Genomic DNA, 19,193 nt, shown 5'->3' on the forward strand with positions numbered 1-19,193 from the left:
TACCTGCTGGGGAGGACAAATAACCCCCCTAATACCCCCCCCGGGGCAAATTACACTCCCTGGGGGGCAATTAACCCCCCCAACCACCCCCCCGGGGCAAATAACCCCCCCAACTACCCCCCCCGGGGCAAATCGCACCCACTGGGGGGTAAATAACACCCCGGGGGGGGCAGGAAATCACCCGGGGGGGTAAATAACGCTGTTAATGGTGGTCTGGGGGGGGATTAACACGTGGGGGGGGAGATGCTATGGGGCGCTGTGGGGTGGGAGAGCGCTGGGGGGGCTGGGGGGCCGTGGGGCAGCTGGGGGCAGCTGGGGGGTGTGTGGGGCAGCCCCAGGGTGCTGTGGGGCAGCTGGGGGGGCCATGGGGCAGCTGGGGGGTGTGTGGGGCAACTGGGGGGGGCTCCATGTGTCGCTGTGGGGCAGCTGGGGGGTGTGTGGGGCAGCCGTGGGGGGCCGTGGGGCAGCTGGGGGTGCGTGGGGCAGCTGGGGGGGCTCCGTGTGTCGCTGTGGGGCAGCTCTGGGGTGTGTGGGGCAGCCCCAGGGTGCTGTGGGGCAGCCGTGGGGGGCCGTGGGGCAGCTGGGGGGTGCGTGGGGCAGCTGGGGGGGGCTCCGTGTGTCGCTGGGGGGCAGCTGGGGGGTGTGTGGGGCAGCCCCAGGGTGCTGTGGGGCAGCCGTGGGGGGCCGTGGGGCAGCCGTGGGGGGCCATGGGGCAGCTGGGGGGGCTCCGTGTGTCGCTGTGGGGCAGCTGGGGGGTGTGTGGGGCAGCCCCAGGGTGCTGTGGGGCAGCTGGGGGGTGTGTGGGGCAGCTGGGGGGGCTCCGTGTGTCGCTGTGGGGCAGCTGGGGGGTGTGTGGGGCAGCCCCGGGGTGCTGTGGGGCAGCTGGGGGGCAGCTGGGGGGGCCATGGGGCAGCTGGGGGGGCTCCGTGTGTCGCTGTGGGGCAGCTGGGGGGTGTGTGGGGCAGCCCCAGGGTGCTGTGGGGCAGCCGTGGGGGGCCGTGGGGCAGCTGGGGGGGCTCCGTGTGTCGCTGTGGGGCAGCTGGGGGGTGTGTGGGGCAGCCCCAGGGTGCTGTGGGGCAGCTATGGGCAGCTGGGGGGTGCGTGGGGCAGCTGGGGGGGCTCCATGTGTCGCTGTGGGGCAGCTGGGGGGTGTGTGGGGCAGCCCCAGGGTGCTGTGGGGCAGCCGTGGGGGCCCGTGGGGCAGCTGGGGGGGCCGTGGGGCAGCTGGGGGGGGCTCCGTGTGTCGCTGGGGGGCAGCTGGGGGGTGTGTGGGGCAGCCCCAGGGTGCTGTGGGGCAGCTGGGGGGGCCATGGGGCAGCTGGGGGGTGTGTGGGGCAGCTGGGGGGGGCCATGGGGCAGCTGGGGGGGCTCCGTGTGTCGCTGTGGGGCAGCTCTGGGGTGTGTGGGGCAGCCCCAGGGTGCCGTGGGGCAGCCGTGGGGGGTCGTGGGGCAGCTGGGGGGTGCGTGGGGCAGCTGGGGGGGCTCTGTGTGTCGCTGTGGGGCAGCTGGGGGGTGTGTGGGGCAGCTGGGGGGGCTCCGTGTGTCGCTGTGGGGCAGCTGGGGGATGTGTGGGGCAGACCCAGGGTGCTGTGGGGCAGCTGGGGGGTGTGTGGGGCAGCTGTGCAGTAGCCGTGGGGGTGTGTGGGGCAGCCCCAGGGTGCCGTGGGGCAGCTGTGGGGCAGCCAGATGTTGCCATGGAGCAGCCGTGGGCTGCTGTGGGGCTCCGTGTGTTGCTGTGGGGCAGCCATGGGGCACTATACGTCACTGTGGGGCACCTATGGGGCAGCCGTGGGGTGCTGTGGGGCTCTGTATGTTGCTGTGGGGCTCTGTGTTACTATGGGGCAGTCCCTGGCTGCCGTGGGGCAGCTGTGGGGCAGCCAGTGGTCACCACGGGGCAGCTGTGGGGCTCTATCTGTCGCCCTATGGCAGCCGTGGGGCACCGTGGGGCAGGCGTGGCTTGCCATGGGGCGCTGTGGGGTTCTATGTGTTGCCGTGGGGCAGCTGTGGGGCAGCCGTGGGACTCTAAGGGATGCTGCGTGTTGCCATGGGGCAGGCGTGGGGCAGGCGTGCGGCTCTGCATGTCACTGTGGGGCAGCCATGGGGCAGGCGTGGGGCTCTCTGGGGCAGGTGTGGGTCGCCATGGGGCGCTGTGGGGTTCTACATGTCACCATCGGGCGCCGTGGGGCAGGTGTGGGGCTCTATGGGGCAGCTGCAAGGCACTGCAGGGTGCCGTGGGGCTCTGTAGGGCAGCTGTGGGGCACTACGTGCTGCCGTGGGGCAGCCATGGGGCAGCCATGGGGTGCCATTGGGCTCTGGGGCAGGTGTGGGGTGCCGTGGGGCAGCCCTGGGGCTCTGTGGGGCAGGCGTGGGTTGCCGTGGGGCTCTGTGGGGCACTGTGGGGCAGGCGTGGAGCACTGTGTGTCGCCGTGGGGCGCCGTGGGGCAACCATGGGGCTCTGTGGGGCAGGCGTGGGTTGCCGTGGGGCAGGCTTAGGGCACCATGGGGCAGGCATGGGGTGCTGTGGGGCTCTGTGGGGCCCCGTGGGGCAGGCGTGGAGCACTGTGTGTCGCCGTGGGGCAGGCATGAGGCTCTGTGGGTCAGGCATGGGTTGCCGTGGGGCAGGCATGGGGCTCTGTGGGGCAGGCATAGGCTGCTGTGGGGCTCTGTGGGGCGCTGTGGGGCAGGCGTGGAGCACTGTGTGTCGCCGTGGGGTGCCGTGGGGCAGCCATGGGGCTCTGTGGGGCAGGCGTGGGTTGCCATGGGGCAGCCATGGGGCTCTGTGGGGCAGGCATGGGGTGCCGTGGGGCTCTGTGGGGCGCCGTGGGGCAGGCGTGGAGCACTGTGTGTCGCCGTGGGGCGCCGTGGGGCAGGCATAGGGCTCTGTGGGGCAGGCATAGGGTGCTGTGGGGCTCTGTGGGGCCCCGTGGGGCAGGCGTGGAGCACTGTGTGTCGCCGTGGGGCGCCGTGGGGCAGGCATGGGGTGCCATGGGGCTCCACGGGGCGCCATGAGGCTCTGTGGGGCAGCCGTGGGTCGACGTGTCGCCGTGGGGCAGGCGTAGCGTGCCGTGGGGCAGGTGTGGGGCTCTGTGTATCACCCTGGGGCAGCCGTGCAGCACCGTGGGGCAGCCGTGGGGCTCTGTGGGGTGCCATGGGGCAGCTGTGGGGCAGCTGTGGGGCAGCTATGGGGCAGGCGTGGGGCTCACCCAGGTAGTACTTGCGGCAGAGCTCCAGCTTGTCCTCGTTGGAGACGCGCTCCAGGTTCATGGCGGCACCTGGGGGGCAGCGACCCACAGCTGCCCCACGGCGACCCACAGCGACCCCACGGGACCCCCAACCGCCCCCCCGGGACCCCCAACTGCCTGCTGTGACCCACAGCCACTCCCAAGACCCACAACTGCCCTTCCCAGACCCCCAACTGCCTCTCTCGGACCCACAACTGCCCCTCCCGGACCCCCAAGTGCCCTCCCGGACCCACAACTGCCCCCAGGACCCCCAAGTGCCCCCTCAAAGCCCCCAACCGCCCCCCGGGACCCACAACCGCCCCCTCAGGGCCCACAACCGCCCCCCGGACCCACAACTGCTCCCTCAGGACCCACAACCGCCCCCCGGGACCCCCAAGTGCCCCCCCGGACCCCCAAGTGCCCCCTCAGGGCCCACAACCGCTCCCGGGACCCACAACTGCTCCCTCAGGGCCCCCAACGGCCCCCCGGGACCCCCAACTGCCCCCAGGACCCCCAACTGCCTCCTCAAAGCCCCCAACTGCCCCCCCAGACCCCCAAGTGCTCCCTCAGGGCCCAGAACTGCCCCTCCCGGACCCCCAACCGCCCCCCGGGACCCCCAAGTGCCCTCCCGGACCCCCAACTGCCCCCAGGACCCCTAAGTGCCCCCTCAAAGCCCCCAACCGCCCCCCGGGACCCACAACTGCTCCCTCAGCGCCCCCAACGGCCTCCCGGGACCCCCAAGTGTCCCCTCAGGGCCCCCAACCGCCCCCCGGACCCACAACTGCCTCCTCAAAGCCCCCAACTGCCCCCCCCAGACCCCCAAGTGCCCCCTCAGGGCCCAGAACTGCTCCTCCCGGACCCACAACTGCCCCCAGGACCCCCAACTGCCCCCTCAAAGCCCCCAACCGCCCCTCGGGACCCACAACCGCTCCCGGGACCCACAACTGCCCCCTCAAAGCCCCCAAGTGCCCCCTCAGGGCCCAGAACCGCCCCCCAGGACCCCCAACCGCCCCCCGGGACCCACAACCGCTCCCGGGACCCACAACTGCCCCCTCAAAGCCCCCAAGTGCCCCCTCAGGGCCCAGAACCGCCCCCCAGGACCCAGAACCGCCCCCCGGGACCCCCAAGTGCCCTCCCGGACCCACAACCGCCCCCCAGGACCCCCAACTGCCCCCCCGGTCCCACAACTGCCCCCTCAGGGCCCACAACCGCCCCCCGGACCCACAACTGCCTCCTCAAAGCCCCCAACTGCCCCCCCCAGACCCCCAAGTGCCCCCTCAGGGCCCAGAACTGCCCCTCCCGGACCCACAACCGCCCCCCGGGACCCCCAAGTGCCCCCCCTCCCCCCCCGCAGCCGCTACCTCGCAGCGCTTCCCCCTGCCCGGGCCGCTCCGCGCAGGCGCACTGCGCCCCCTCCCCCCCCCCCGCCGCGGGGCACGCCGGGAGCTGTAGTCCCGCGCGGCCAATGGGAGCGCGGCGCCGCCGCGGGGCGCGCCGGGAAATGGAGTCCTCGCCCCGCCCGGGCGCCGCCATCTTGCGAGGCCGCCGCCTGGCGGGGGCCGCCATCTTGCCGCGGTGCGTCACGGGAGGTGGGGGGGGCGGCGGCTCTTCCCAGCGTCCCCCGCGGCGGGGCGGGGCCTCGGCCGCTCTGGCCCCGCCCCACCGCGGCCTAGCGGGGGCGCCCGGGCCCTGCCCCCCCCTCCCGGACGCCTGGGCCCCCCCTGCTCCCCCCCCCCGGACGCCTGGGCCCTTCCTGACCCCCCCCCCCGGACGCCTGGGCCCCCCCCCCGCCCTCCTGGCCCCCCCCACCCCCACCCGGACGCCTGGGCCCCCTGGCACACGGCGGGGTCCAAAGAGGCTCTTTATTCCAAAGGGGGGGGGGCCGGGGGGGGGGGGCGGCCGCTTTTGCCGCCTTAAATAAAAAAACAAAACCAACAAAGTGCATAGAAAAGGCCGGGGGGGGGGGAGGGAGGGGGCTGTACAGTATCTACAGGCGCCGCCGTCATTAGGCTCCAGAGTCATCGGGGTGTGAGGAGCTGGGGAGGGGGGGAGGGTCCCCGCGCCGCTTCACAGCAGGTCGGGGGGGTCTCGGGGACCCTCCGTGGGGGGAGACGGGGGCGGCGCTGTGGGGTGAGGGGGGCTGGGGGTGACCCTGGGGCAGCCACGCCCCTCGTAGGTGGCTCCAGGACACCCGTGGGTGGCTCTTGGGTGGCTCCGTGGCACCCATGGGTGGCCCCAGGGTGGCCCTGTCCCTTGCAGGTCAGCTTTGACACCCACGGGTGACCCCGAGGTGGCTCTGGAGTGGCCACGTCCCTCGTAGGTGGCTCCATGGGACCCATGGGTGACCCCCGAGGTGGCCCCCCACGAGCTCTGGGTGCTCCCCGCCATCTCAGGCTGCTCCCAATGGCCCTTGGGTGCTCCCCATGAGCTCTGGGTGCTCCTCATGACCCTTGGGTCCTTCCCATGACCCTTGATGGCTCTCCACCATCCTTGGTGGCTCCCCATGACCCTTGGTGGCCCTCCGTGACCTCAGGGTGCTCCCGATGACCCTTGATTGCTCTCCATGATCTTTGGGTCCTCCTCATGACCCTTGGGTGCTCCCCATGAGCTCTGGTAGCTCCCCATGACCTCAAGGGGCTCCCAAAGACCCTTGGGTGCCCCCCGCAACCCTCGGCGGCTCCCCACCATCTCAGGGTGCTCCCAATGACCTTTGGGGGCTCCCCATGATCTTTGGGTGCTCCCAATGACCCTTGGGTGCTCTCCATGACCCTTGATAGCTCTCCATGATCTTTGGGTGCTCCTCATGATCCTTGATGGCTCTCCACGATCTTTGGTGGCTCCCCATGACCCTTGGTGGCCCTCCATGACCTCAGGGTGCTCCCGATGACCCTTGATTGCTCTCCAAGACCCTCGGTGGCTCTCCATGATCCTTGGTGGCTTCCCATGACCCTTGGGTGCTCCCCATGAGCTCTGGTGGCTCCCCGTGATCTCTGGGTGCTCCCAACGATCCTTGGGTGCTCTCCAAGAGCCTTGATTGCTCTCCATGATCCTTGGTGGCTCTCCATGATCTTTGGGTGCTTCTCATGATCCTTGGTGTCTGCTCATGACCCTTGGGTGCTCACCATGACCCTTGGTGGCTCCCCATGACCCTTGGGTGCTCTCCAAGAGCCTTGATGGCTCTCCATGACCCTTGGGTGCTCCCCATGAGCTCTGGTGGCTCCCAACGACCCTTGGGTGCTCCCCATGACCCTTGGGTGCTCCCCATGACCCTTGGTGGCTCCCCATGATCTTTGGATGCTCTCCACGATCTCCGGTGGCTCCCAATGACCCTTGATTGCTCTCCATGATCCTTGGTGGCTCTCCATGATCCTTGGTGGCTCCCCATGACCCTTGGGTGCTCCCCATGAGCTCTGGTGGCTTCCCATGATCTCTGGGTGCTCCCAACGACCCTTGGGTGCTCTCCAAGACCCTTGATTGCTCTCCATGATCCTTGGGTGCTCCCCATGATCTCTGGGTGCTCCCAAAGACCCTTGGGTGCTCTCCAAGACCCTTGATTGCTCTCCATGATCCTTGGTGGCTCTCCATGACCTTTGGGTGCTCCCAATGACCCTTGGGTGCTCCCCATGAGCTCTGGTGGCTTCCCATGATCTCTGGGTGCTCCCACGACCCTTGGGTGCTCTCCAAGACCCTTGATCACTCGCCATGATCCTTGGGTGCTCCCCATGATCTCTGGGTGCTCCCAACAACCCTTGGGTGCTCTCCAAGAGCCTTGATTGCTCTCCATGATCCTTGGTGGCTCTCCACGACCTTTGGGTGCTCCTCACGACCCGTGGGTGCTCCCCATGAGCTCTGGTGGCCTCCCATGATCTCTGGGTGCTCCCAACAACCCTTGGGTGCTCTCCAAGACCCTTGATTGCTCTCCATGATCCTTGGTGGCTCTCCATGACCTTTGGGTGCTCCTCACGACCCGTGGGTGCTCCCCATGAGCTCTGGTGTCTTCCCATGATCTCTGGGTGCTCCCAACGACCCTTGGGTGCTCTCCAAGACCCTTGATTGCTCTCCATGATCCTTGGGTGCTCCCCATGATCTCTGGGTGCTCCCAACGACCCTTGGGTGCTCTCCAAGACCCTTGATCACTCTCCATGATCCTTGGGTGCTCCCCATGATCTCTGGGTGCTCCCAAAGACCCTTGGGTGCTCTCCAAGACCCTTGATTGCTCTCCAAGACCCTTGATTGCTCTCCATGATCCTTGGTGGCTCTCCACGACCTTTGGGTGCTCCTCACGACCTCTGGGTGCTCCCCACGCCCCGTGGGTGCTCCCCGACACCCCCGGGCCGCCCCCCAACCCGGTCAGTTGAGGAAGCGGCGGCAGCGGCGGGCGCCGCAGTTGCAGGGCAGCTTGGCGGCGGGCTCCTCGATGGGGAACTTGTAGTCGTAGGTGAGCTCCTCGCCGCGGCGGATGCGGCGCAGGGCGAAGATGACGATGCGCTTGTGGCCTTCGGCCTGGATGACGCGCGAGTAGCAGTTGGGCTCGCACGAGTGGTTGATGAAGCGGGCGGCGCTGCCGTGCATCGTGGCGTCCACCACCTCCAGGTCGTCGATGCGGAACATGTAGCAGCCGATGCCCTGCGGCGGGGGGGGGGGGGGGGGACGCGGGGCGTCACCGGGGCGTCACCGGGGCGTCACCGGGGCGTGGGGGGACGCGGAGGGGGACGGGGACGCGCGTGGCGGCGTTGGAAGGCGCGGAGATGGGACGGGGATGGAGAATGGGGAGGTGGGGAGGTGACGGGGACAAGGACGTGGGTGGGTGACGGTGTCGGAGGATGAAGAGAGGGGACAGGGATGGAGAACGGGGACGTGGATAGGTGACAGGGACAAGGACATCAATGGTGACAGTGTCGGAGGACTCAGAGCAAGAACAGGGATGCAGATAGGTGACAGGGACAAGGACATGAATCAGTGACGGTGTCGGAGGACTCAGAGCAAGAACAGGGATGCGGATAGGTGACAGGGACAAGGACATGGATGGGTGACAGTGTCAGAGGGCATGGAGAGGGGACAGTGTTGGAGAATGGGCATGTGGATAGGTGACAGGGACAAGGACATGGGTGGGTGACGGTGTCGGAGGATGAAGAGAGGGGACCATGTTGGAAAACGGGGATGCAGATAGGTGACAGGGACAAGGACGTGGATGGGTGACGGTGTCAGAGGACATGGAGAGGGGACAGGGATGGAGAACGGGGAGGTGGGTAGGTGACAGGGACAAGGACATGGATGGGTGACAGTGTCGGAGGATGAACAGAGGGGATGGGGATGGAGAACAGGAACATGGATAGGTGACAGGGACAAGGACGTGGTTAAGTGACGGTGTCAGAGGACATGGAGAGGGGACAGGGATGGAGAACAGGGATGCGGATAGGTGACAGGGACAAGGACATGAGTGGGTGACGGTGTCGGAGGATGAAGAGGGGGACAGGGATGGAGAACGGGGACATGGATAGGTGACAGGGACAAGGACATCAATGGTGACAGTGTCGGAGGACTCAGAGCAAGAACAGGGATGCAGATAGGTGACAGGGACAAGGACGTGGATGGGTGACAGTGTCAGAGGATGAAGAGAGGGGACAGGGATGGAGAACGGGGACATGGATAGGTGACAGGGACAAGGACATGAATGGTGACAGTGTCAGAGGACTCAGAGCAAGAACAGGGATGGAGAACGGGGACGTGGATAGGTGACAGGGACAAGGCCACGGATGGGTGACGGTGTCGGAGGACGCGGCCGCAGCTAGGTGACAGGACCAAGGCCACGGATAGGTGACGGTGTCAGAGGACCGGGATGCGGATAAGTGACAGGCCCAAGGCCACGGATAGGTGACAGTGTCGGAGGACGCGGCCGCAGCTAGGTGACAAGACCAAGGCCACGGATGGGTGACGGTGTCGGAGGACCGGGATGCGGATAAGTGACAGGGCCAAGGCCACGGATGGGTGACGGTGTCGGAGGACCGGGATGCGGATAAGTGACAGGGACAAGGACGTGGGTGGGTGACGGTGTCGGAGGACCGGGATGCGGATAAGTGACAGGGCCAAGGCCACGGATGGGTGACGGTGTCGGAGGACCGGGATGCGGATAAGTGACAGGGCCAAGGCCACGGATGGGTGACGGTGTCGCAGGACGCGGACGCGGCTAGGTGACAAGACCAAGGCCGCGGATGGGTGACGGTGTCGGAGGACCGGGATGCGGATAAGTGACAGGACCAAGGCCACGGATAGGTGACGGTGTCGGAGGACCGGGATGCGGATAAGTGACAGGGCCAAGGCCACGGATAGGTGACGGTGTCGGAGGACCGGGATGCGGATAAGTGACAGGGCCAAGGCCACGGATGGGCGACGGTGTCGGAGGACGCGGCCGCGGCTAGGTGACAAGACCAAGGCCACGGATGGGTGACGGTGTCGGAGGACGCGGCCGCGGCTAGGTGACAAGACCAAGGCCACGGATAGGTGACGGTGTCGGAGGACCGGGATGCGGATAAGTGACAGGGCCAAGGCCACGAATGGGTGACGGTGTCGGAGGACCGGGATGCGGATAAGTGACAGGGCCAAGGCCACGGATAGGTGACGGTGTCGGAGGACCGGGATGCGGATAAGTGACAGGGCCAAGGCCACGGATGGGTGACGGTGTCGCAGGACGCGGCCGCGGCTAGGTGACAGGGCCAAGGCCACGGATAGGTGACGGTGTCGGAGGACCGGGATGCGGATAAGTGACAGGACCAAGGCCACGGACGGGCGACGGTGTCGGAGGACGGTGCCGCACCCGGGTGACAGGGCCGAAGCCGGGCGCCCCCCCCGCGCCCCCCCCGCCCCGGGGGGGCCCCCGGCGCGCCCCCACCTTGCTGTCGTAGTACTTCTCGCGCTTGTCGGTGAGCACCGAGCGGATGACGATGCCCGAGTACTCGATGACCATCTCGCCCGCGTCGATGGCGCGCTTGCAGAAGAGCCCCCGGCCGTGGATCGCCGACCTGCGCCGCTCGTGTGGGTGACACGGGACCCCCCCGGCACCCAGGGACCCCCCCCGGCACCCACAGACCCCCCCCGGCACCCACTGACCCCCCCGGGGCCCACAGACCCCCCTGGCACCCATCAACCCCCCTGGCCATGGATTGCCAACCTGCGCCGCTCGTATGGGTGACACGGGACCCCCCCGGCACCCAGGGACCCCCCCCGGCACCCACTGACCCCCCCCGGCACCCACTGACCCCCCCCGGTGCCCACAGACCCCCCTGGCACCCATCGACCCCCCCCGCCGTGGATCGCGGACCTGCGCCGCTCGTGTGGGTGACACGGGACCCCCCGGCACCCAGGGGCCCCCCCTGGCACCCACAGACCCCTCCCCCGGCACCCACTGACCCCCCCCGGTGCCCATTGACCCCCCTGGCACCCATCGACCCCCCCGGCCGTGGATCGCCGACCTGCGCCGCCCGTGTGGGTGACACGGGACCCCCCCGGCACCCAGGGACCCCCCCCAGCACCCACAGACCCCCCTGGCGCCCACTGACCCCCCCCAGTACCCATTGACCCCCCGGCACCCAATGACCCCCCCGGCCGTGGATCGCCAACCTGCGCCACCCGTGTGGGTGACACGGGACCCCCCCGGCACCCAGGGATCCACCCCAGCACCCACAGACCCCCCCTGGCACCCAGGGACCCCCCCCGGCACCCACAGACCCCCCCGGTGCCCATTGACCCCCCTGGCACCCATCGATCCCCCCGGCCGTGGATCGCCGACCTGCGCCGCCCGTGTGGGTGACACGGGACCCCCCCGGCACCCACAGACCCCCCCTGGCACCCACAGACCCCCCCGGCACCCACTGACCCCCCCGGCACCCACTGACCCCCCCCCAGCACCCATTGACCCCCCCCGGCACCCAATGACCCCCCCGGCCGTGGATCACCGACCTGCGCCACCCGTGTGGGTGACACGGGACCCCCCCGGCACCCAGGGACCCCCCCTGGCACCCACAGACCCCCCCGGGGCCCACAGACCCCCCTGGCACCCACAGACCCCCCCCGGCACCCACTGACCCCCACCCAGCACCCACAGAACGACCCTGGCACCCACAGACCCCCCCTGGCACCCACAGACCCCCCCCAGCACCCATTAACCTCCCCCAGCATCAAATGACCCCCCCAGCACCCATCGACCCCCCCTGGTGCCCATCGACCCCCCCCCGGCACCCACGGACCTCCCCCGGCACCCACTGACCCCCCCGGCACGCACAGACCCCCCCCAGAGCCCACTGACCCCCCCGGCACCCATCAACCCCCCCGGCACCCAATGGCCCCCCCCAGCACCCAGAGACCCCCCCTGGTACCCACCGACCCCCCCCAGAGCACCCAATGCCCCCCCCAGCACCCCCTGACCCCCCCAGAGCACCCGCAGGACCCATCATGCAGGTGACACGGGGGTGACACACGTGGGTGACACGCGGGTGACGGGGTGACACGGTGACGTGTGTGGGTGACAGGGTGACACGGTGACATGGGCGACGCGGGGGTGACACGTGTGGGTGACACAGGCAGGTGACACATGGGTGACATGGTGATGTGGGTGACACAGGTGACATGCGAGTGACGGTGTGGCATGGAGTGACACATGGGTGACGGGGTGACATGGTGACACGGTGATGTGGGTGACAGGTGATGGGTGACATGGGGTGACACGGGTGACAAAGGTGGGTGACACGGTGACATGGGGTGATGTGGGTGATGCTGGGGTAAGACGGGGTGACATGGTAACACAGTAACAGGTGAGAGAGGTGACATGCGTGACACGTGTGGGTGACACAGGGTGACACGGGGTGACGGGTGACACGGGGGTGACGTGGGGTGATGGCGGTGACACGGGGGTGGCACACGGGTGACGCAGGGGTGACGCTGGGGTGAGACGGGGCGACGTGGGGGTGACACGGGGGTGCCGCGGGGGTGACACGGGGGTGACAGGGTGACGCGGGCGGGTGACGCGGGCGGGTGACGCGGTGTCCTCACCGGTAGACGCCGACGGCCTCCTTCGCCGTCCGCTTGAGGTGCCGGAAGCGCATGGCCATGGGCAGCTCCAGGCTGGTGGCCCGGCTGGGGGGGGGGGGGGGAGAGAGGGGGGGTCAGGGGGGCCCAGGCGTCCGGGCGACCCACCCCAACCGACCCCGAGGGGCCCAGGTGTCCGGGTGACCCCCCCAAAAGGGACCCAGGCATCCTCTGACCAGGGGAGGGGCCCAGGCGTCTGGAGGGGCCCAGGCGTCCCAAAGGGGCCCAGGCGTCCGGGAAGGACCCAGGCGTCCGGGGGGGACCCAGGCGTCTGGGAGGGGCCCAGGAGTCCCCGAGGGGCCCAGGCGTCCGGGGAGGGGCCCAGGCGTCTGGGGGGGGCCCAGGCGTCCGGGGAGGGGCCCAGGAGTCCCCGAGGGGCCCAGGCGTCCGGGAGGGGCCCAGGCATCCGGGGAGGGACCCAGGCGTCCAGGAGGGGCCCAGGCGTCCGGGAGGGACCCAAGGACCGGGGAGGGGCCCAGGCGTCCGGGGAGGGGCCCAGGCGTCCGGGGATGGACCCAGGCGTCCAGGGAGGGGCCCAGGCGTCCAGGAGGGGCCCAGGCGTCCGGGAGGGGCCCAGGCGTCCGGGGGGGGGGGGCGGGGGGCTCACCGGGGGCCGGGCGGGGGGGTCTCGTCCTCCTGCCGCGGCGGCTCCCTCCCCGCCGGCAGCGTCCGGTGCTGCGACGCCAAGAAGCTGAACATGTCGAAGGTGCATTTCCTGCGGGGGGGGGGCAGCGTCACCGGGGGGGGCACCGGGACCCCCACCCATGGGTGCTGGGTGGGGGGGGACGCAGACACCCCTGGGTGCTATGGGGAGGGACGCAGACACCCCTGGGTGCTATGGGGAGGGCTGTGAGCACCCATGGGTGCTATGGGGAAGGACGCAGACACCCCTGGGTGCTATGGGGAGGGCTGGGAGCACCCATGGGTGCTATGGGGAGGGACGCAGACACCCCTGGGTGCTATGGGGAGGGCTCTGAGCACCCATGGGTGCTATGGGGGGGATGCAGACACCCCTGGGTGCTATGGGGGGGGACGCAGACACCCCTGGGTGCTATGGGGAGGGCTGGGAGCACCCATGGGTGCTATGGGGAGGGACGCAGACACCCCTGGGTGCTATGGGGAGGGCTGCGAGCACCCATGGGTGCTATGGGGAGGGACGCAGACACCCCTGGGTGCTATGGGGGGGGACGCAGACACCCCTGGGTGCTATGGGGAGGGCTGGGAGCACCCATGGGTGCTATGGGGGGGACGCAGACACCCCTGGGTGCTATGGGGAGGGCTGGGAGCACCCCTGGGTGCTATGGGAGGGACGCAGACATCCCTGGGTGCTATGGGGAGGTCCCAGAGCACCCATAGATGCTATGGGGAGGGCTGTGAGCACCCATAGATGCTATGGGGAGGGCTGCGAGCACCCATGGGTGCTATGGGGAGGGACGCAGACACCCCTGGGTGCTATGGGGAGGGCTGCGAGCACCCATGGGTGCTATGGGGAGGGACGCAGACACCCCTGGGTGCTATGGGGAGGGCTGGGAGCACCCATGGGTGCTATGGGGGGGATGCAGACACCCCTGGGTGCTATGGGGGGGGACGCAGACACCCCTGGGTGCTATGGGGAGGGCTGTGAGCAGCCATAGATGCTATGGGGAGGGCTGCGAGCACCCATGGGTGCTATGGGGAGGGACGCAGACACCCCTGGGTGCTATGGGGGGGGACGCAGACACCCCTGGGTGCTATGGGGAGGGCTGGGAGCACCCACAGATGCTATGGGGGGGATGCAGACACCCCTGGGTGCTATGGGGAGGGCTGGGAGCACCCATGGGTGCTATGGGGAGGGACGCAGACACCCCTGGGTGCTATGGGGAGGGACGCACACACGCCTGGGTGCTATGGGGAGGGACGCAGACACCCCTGGGTGCTATGGGGAGGGCTCTGAGCACCCACAGATGCTATGGGGAGGTCCCAGAGCACCCCTGGGTGCCGGGGGGGGGCACCCACCGTGCGTAGAGCTCGGCGCGGGCGCAGCCGGAGGGGTTGGGGGGGGGCGGGCGCTGGGCCTCGCCCCGCGGGTGGTAGCGGAAGCGGTAGCGGCCGCAGGCCCCGGCGCCCGGCAGCTGCTCCACGAGGAAGACGACGGCGTCGTGGTGCATCCCCAGCAGCCGCAGCCCGCTCATGCCTGCACACGCCAAGGACACGCTAAGGACACGCGAGGCACACGCGAACATATGGGGCCCCGCGGTGCCCCCCGGGGGGCCCAGGCGTCCGGGAGGGGCCCTGGCGTCCGGGCAGCCCCCCGTCCCCGGCAGCCACAGCCCGCTCATGCCTGCACACGCCAAGGACACGCTAAGGACACGCGAAGCACACGCGAAGACACGGCGCCTCGCGGCGCCCCCCGGGGGGCCCAGGAGTCCGGGAGGGGCCCTGGCGTCCGGGCGGCCCCCCGTCCCCGGCAGCCACAGCCCGCTCATGCCTGCACACGCCAAGGACACGCTAAGGACACGCGAGGCACACGCGAACATATGAGGCCCCGCGGCGCCCCCCGGGGGGCCCAGGCGTCCAGGAGGGGCCCTGGCGTCCGGGCGGCTCCCCGTCCCCGGCAGCCGCAGCCCGCTCATGCCTGCACACGCCAAGGACACGCTAAGGACACGCTAAGATATGGGGCCCCACGGTGTCCCCCGGGGCAACCCAGGGGTCTCGGAGGGGCCCAGGCATCCAGGAGGGGCCCAGGCGTCCGGGGGGGGCCCAGGCGTCCTGGAGGGGCCCAGGCGTCCGGGGGGGCCCAGGCGTCCGGGCTCACCGGCGAAGGAGAGGTGTCGCAGCCGGGCGTTGGCTCGGGCCTCCTGCACCTTCTCTGCGACGGCGCGCCAGGCCCCTGCGCCGGGGTCACGTGTGTCACCCCCATGTCCCTCCATGTCCCCCATGTCCCTCCATGTCCCCCCATGTCCCTCCATGTCCCCCATGTCCCCCATGTCCCCCCATGTCCCCCCATGTCCCCCATGTCCCCCATGTCCCTCCATGTCCCCCCATGTCCCTCCATGTCCCCCCATGTCCCCCCATGTCCCTCCATGTCCCTCCATGTCCCTCCATGTCCCCCATGTCCCTCCATGTCCCCCCATGTCCCCCCATGTCCCCCCATGTCCCTCCATGTCCCTCCATGTCCCTCCATGTCCCTCCATGTCCCCCCATGTCCCCCCATGTCCCTCCATGTCCCCCATGTCCCTCCATGTCCCCCATGTCCCCCCATGTCCCCCCATGTCCCTCCATGTCCCTCCATGTCCCCCATGTCCCCCATGTCCTCCATGTCCCCCCATGTCCCCCCATGTCCCTCCATGTCCCCCATGTCCTCCATGTCCCCCCATGTCCCTCCATGTCCCTCCATGTCCCCCATGTCCCCCATGTCCCCCATGTCCCCCCATGTCCCATGTCCCCCCATGTCCCTCCATGTCCCCCATGTCCTCCATGTCCCCCCATGTCCCCCCATGTCCCCCATGTCCCTCCATGTCCCCCCATGTCCCCCATGTCCCTCCATGTCCCTCCATGTCCCCCATGTCCCCCCATGTCCCTCCATGTCCCCCCATGTCCCCCCATGTCCCTCCATGTCCCTCCATGTCCCCCATGTCCCCCCATGTCCCCCATGTCCCCCCATGTCCCCCCATGTCCCCCATGTCCCCCATGTCCCTCCATGTCCCCCCATGTCCCCCATGTCCCTCCATGTCCCCCATGTCCCTCCATGTCCCTCCATGTCCCCCATGTCCCTCCATGTCCCCCATGTCCCCCATGTCCCCCATGTCCCTCCATGTCCCTCCATGTCCCCCATGTCCCTCCATGTCCCATGTCCCCCATGTCCCCCATGTCCCTCCATGTCCCCCCATGTCCCCCATGTCCCCCATGTCCCCCATGTCCCTCCATGTCCCCCCATGTCCCCCATGTCCCCCCATGTCCCCCCATGTCCCTCCATGTCCCTCCATGTCCCCCATGTCCCTCCATGTCCCCCATGTCCCCCATGTCCCTCCATGTCCCTCCATGTCCCCCCATGTCCCCCATGTCCCCCCATGTCCCTCCATGTCCCCCATGTCCCTCCATGTCCCCCATGTCCCCCATGTCCCTCCATGTCCCCCATGTCCCCCCATGTCCCCCCATGTCCCTCCATGTCCCCCATGTCCTCCATGTCCCCCCATGTCCCTCCATGTCCCCCATGTCCCTCCATGTCCCCCATGTCCCCCATGTCCCTCCATGTCCCTCCATGTCCCCCATGTCCCCCCATGTCCCTCCATGTCCCCCATGTCCCCCCATGTCCCCCATGTCCCCCATGTCCCCCCATGTCCCTCCATGTCCCCCCATGTCCCTCATGTCCCTCCATGTCCCTCCATGTCCCCCATGTCCCCCCATGTCCCCCCATGTCCCTCCATGTCCCTCCATGTCCCCCATGTCCCCCCATGTCCCCCATGTCCCTCCATGTCCCCCCATGTCCCCCATGTCCCCCATGTCCCTCCATGTCCCCCCATGTCCCCCATGTCCCTCCATGTCCCTCCATGTCCCCCATGTCCCTCCATGTCCCCCATGTCCCCCATGTCCCCCATGTCCCTCCATGTCCCTCCATGTCCCCCATGTCCCTCCATGTCCCATGTCCCCCATGTCCCCCATGTCCCCCATGTCCCCCATGTCCCTCCATGTCCCCCATGTCCCTCCATGTCCCTCCATGTCCCTCCATGTCCCCCCATGTCCCCCATGTCCCCCCATGTCCCTCCATGTCCCCAATGTCCCCCATGTCCCTCCATGTCCCCCCATGTCCCCCATGTCCCTCCATGTCCCCCATGTCCCTCCATGTCCCTCCATGTCCCCCCATGTCCCCCATGTCCCCCCATGTCCCTCCATGTCCCCAATGTCCCCCATGTCCCTCCATGTCCATGTCCCCCATGTCCCTCCATGTCCCCCATGTCCCTCCATGTCCCTCCATGTCCCCCCATGTCCCCCCATGTCCCTCCATGTCCCTCCATGTCCCCCCATGTCCCCCCATGTCCCTCCATGTCCCCATGTCCCCCATGTCCCCCCATGTCCCCCCATGTCCCTCCATGTCCCCCATGTCCCCCATGTCCCCCCATGTCCCTCCATGTCCCCCATGTCCCCCATGTCCCCCCATGTCCCCCATGTCCCCCATGTCCCCCCATGTCCCCCATGTCCCTCCATGTCCCTCCATGTCCCCCATGTCCCTCCATGTCCCCCATGTCCCCTGTGTCCCCGTGTCCCCTGTCACCCTCCAGCGTGTCGGCGGTGACGCTCAGCCCGTCCTCGCTGCTGATCTCGAAGCGCAGGTGGGGTCGGGCCCGCGGCGGCCGCCGGTTCTCCTTGTCCTCGGGGCGCCCGCACACGCCTGCACACGCCACCACACGGGACGACACGCCACCACACGTGTCACCCCACGCGACGTCACCGTCACCCCACGGGACGTCACGGGTCACCCCAGGGCGCCCCGGGGCGGCGGCGGGCGCCTGCACACGTGGCGGCACGCAACGACGCGCGGTGACACGCAACGACACGCCATGACACGCGATGACACGTGATGACGTGTGTCACGCCGTGGTGGCACGCTGAGGCCCCAGGGTGGTGGCACCTGCTGGTGCTGGGTGTCCCCGTGTCCTTCCGTGTCCCCTCTCGTGTCCCATGTCCCCCCATGTCCCCCCGTGTCCCCCCGTGTCCCTCCGTGTCCTACCTGGGCTGGGGGGCCAGAGCGGCTCCGGGGGGGTGTCCGGGGAGGTGTCACCCATGGGTGGCCCCGGCGATGGCACCCGGCTGGACCTGGGGCGGGGGGGACAGAGGTTGGGGACGATGGCAATGGGGTGGGGGGGGCCATAGACGGGTCCTGGGGCCCATAGATGGGTGCTGTTGACCCATAGATGGGTGCTGGGGCCCATGGATGGGTGCTGGTGACCACAGATGGGTGTTGGATGCCCATGGATGGGTGCTGGTGACCATGGATGGGTGCTGGGGGCCATGGATGGGTGCTGGGGGCCATGGATGGGTGCTGTTGACCATGGATGGGTCGTGGCAGCCATAGATGGGTGCTGGGGGCCCATGGATGGGTACTGGGGGGCCCATGGATGGGTGCTGTTGACCACGGATGGGTGCTGGTGCCCACAGATGGGTGCTGTTGACCATGGATGGGTGGTGGGGGCCATAGATGGGCACTAGGGGCCCATAGATGGGTGGTGGGGGCTCATGGATGGGTGCCGTTGACCATGGATGGGTGCTGGGGGCACACAGATGGGTGGTGGGGGCTCATGGATGGGTGCTGTTGACCCACTCACTGATGGGTGCTGTTGACCATGGATGGGTGCAGGTGCCCATAGATGGGTGCTGGGGGGCCCATGGATGGGTACTGGGGGGCCCATGGATGGGTGCTGGGGGCCCACAGATGGGTGCTGTTGACCACAGATGGGTGCTGTTGACCATGGATGGGTCGTGGCGGCCATAGATGGGTGCTGGGGGCGCACAGATCGGTGCTGGGGACTCATGGATGGGTGCTGTTGACCCACTGATGGGTGCTGTTGAGCATGGATGGGTGCTGGTGCCCATAGATGGGTGCTGGGGGCCCATGGATGGGTACTGGGGGGCCCACAGATGGGTGCCGTTGCCCATGGATGGGTGCTGGGGGCCCACAGATGGGTGCTGAGGACCCATAGATGGGTGCTGGTGCCCACAGATGGGTGCCGGGTGCTCACCCGATGCTGTCGGCGTCGCTGAACTCCTCCGGCTCCTCCTTGACGTCAAGGGCGTCCCGGAGCGTCGGCGTCGGCACCCGGAGGTGGCCCGGCCTGCGGGGACACCCCGTCACCCATGGGTGCTCCCGGGGGGGGCACGGGGAGGTGCTGGGGGGGCACCCGTGGGCCAAACTGA

General features: G+C 69.0%; 2 protein-coding genes across 2 annotated transcripts in view; both read right to left on the bottom strand.

Moving 5' to 3' along the window:
• Positions 1 to 1,581: 1,581 nt before the first annotated feature.
• On the bottom strand, positions 1,582 to 4,809 carry LOC135325442 (nascent polypeptide-associated complex subunit alpha, muscle-specific form-like). The gene is made up of 2 exons (XM_064503521.1): positions 4,583 to 4,809; positions 1,582 to 3,272 (listed from the first exon to the last, which is right to left on the bottom strand). The coding sequence occupies exons 1-2, from the start codon at positions 4,785 to 4,787 to the stop codon at positions 2,158 to 2,160; spliced, it is 1,320 nt and encodes a 439-aa protein (XP_064359591.1). The 5' UTR covers positions 4,788 to 4,809; the 3' UTR covers positions 1,582 to 2,157.
• A 260-nt stretch (positions 4,810 to 5,069) lies between these two features.
• LOC135325452 (histone-lysine N-methyltransferase 2B-like) overlaps positions 5,070 to 19,193 on the bottom strand; it is a 33,161-nt gene continuing 19,037 nt past the window's right edge. Inside the window, exons 10-18 of the mRNA XM_064503536.1 lie at positions 19,019 to 19,111; positions 18,010 to 18,095; positions 17,554 to 17,670; positions 15,097 to 15,171; positions 14,298 to 14,475; positions 12,910 to 13,017; positions 12,267 to 12,350; positions 10,111 to 10,240; positions 5,070 to 7,847 (exon numbers count right to left, since the gene is read on the bottom strand). Of these exons, the coding sequence (XP_064359606.1) occupies positions 7,572 to 7,847; positions 10,111 to 10,240; positions 12,267 to 12,350; positions 12,910 to 13,017; positions 14,298 to 14,475; positions 15,097 to 15,171; positions 17,554 to 17,670; positions 18,010 to 18,095; positions 19,019 to 19,111 (1,147 nt within the window). The 3' untranslated portion in view covers positions 5,070 to 7,571. The remainder of the gene's footprint in view (positions 7,848 to 10,110; positions 10,241 to 12,266; positions 12,351 to 12,909; positions 13,018 to 14,297; positions 14,476 to 15,096; positions 15,172 to 17,553; positions 17,671 to 18,009; positions 18,096 to 19,018; positions 19,112 to 19,193) is intronic.

This window comes from Dromaius novaehollandiae, chromosome 38 (genome assembly GCF_036370855.1).
Source record: "Dromaius novaehollandiae isolate bDroNov1 chromosome 38, bDroNov1.hap1, whole genome shotgun sequence".
Taxonomy (NCBI): Eukaryota; Metazoa; Chordata; class Aves; order Casuariiformes; family Dromaiidae; genus Dromaius; species Dromaius novaehollandiae.

Excerpts from the sequence above, each read along its gene's own strand:
- LOC135325442 (XM_064503521.1), bottom strand. The coding sequence starts at position 4,787 with ATGGCGGCCCCCGCCAGGCGGCGGCCTCGCAAGATGGCGGCGCCCGGG. Across the intron at positions 3,273-4,582 it reads GCAGGGGGAAGCGCTGCGAG|GTGCCGCCATGAACCTGGAG; the intron begins GTAGCGGCTGCG and ends GCTGCCCCCCAG.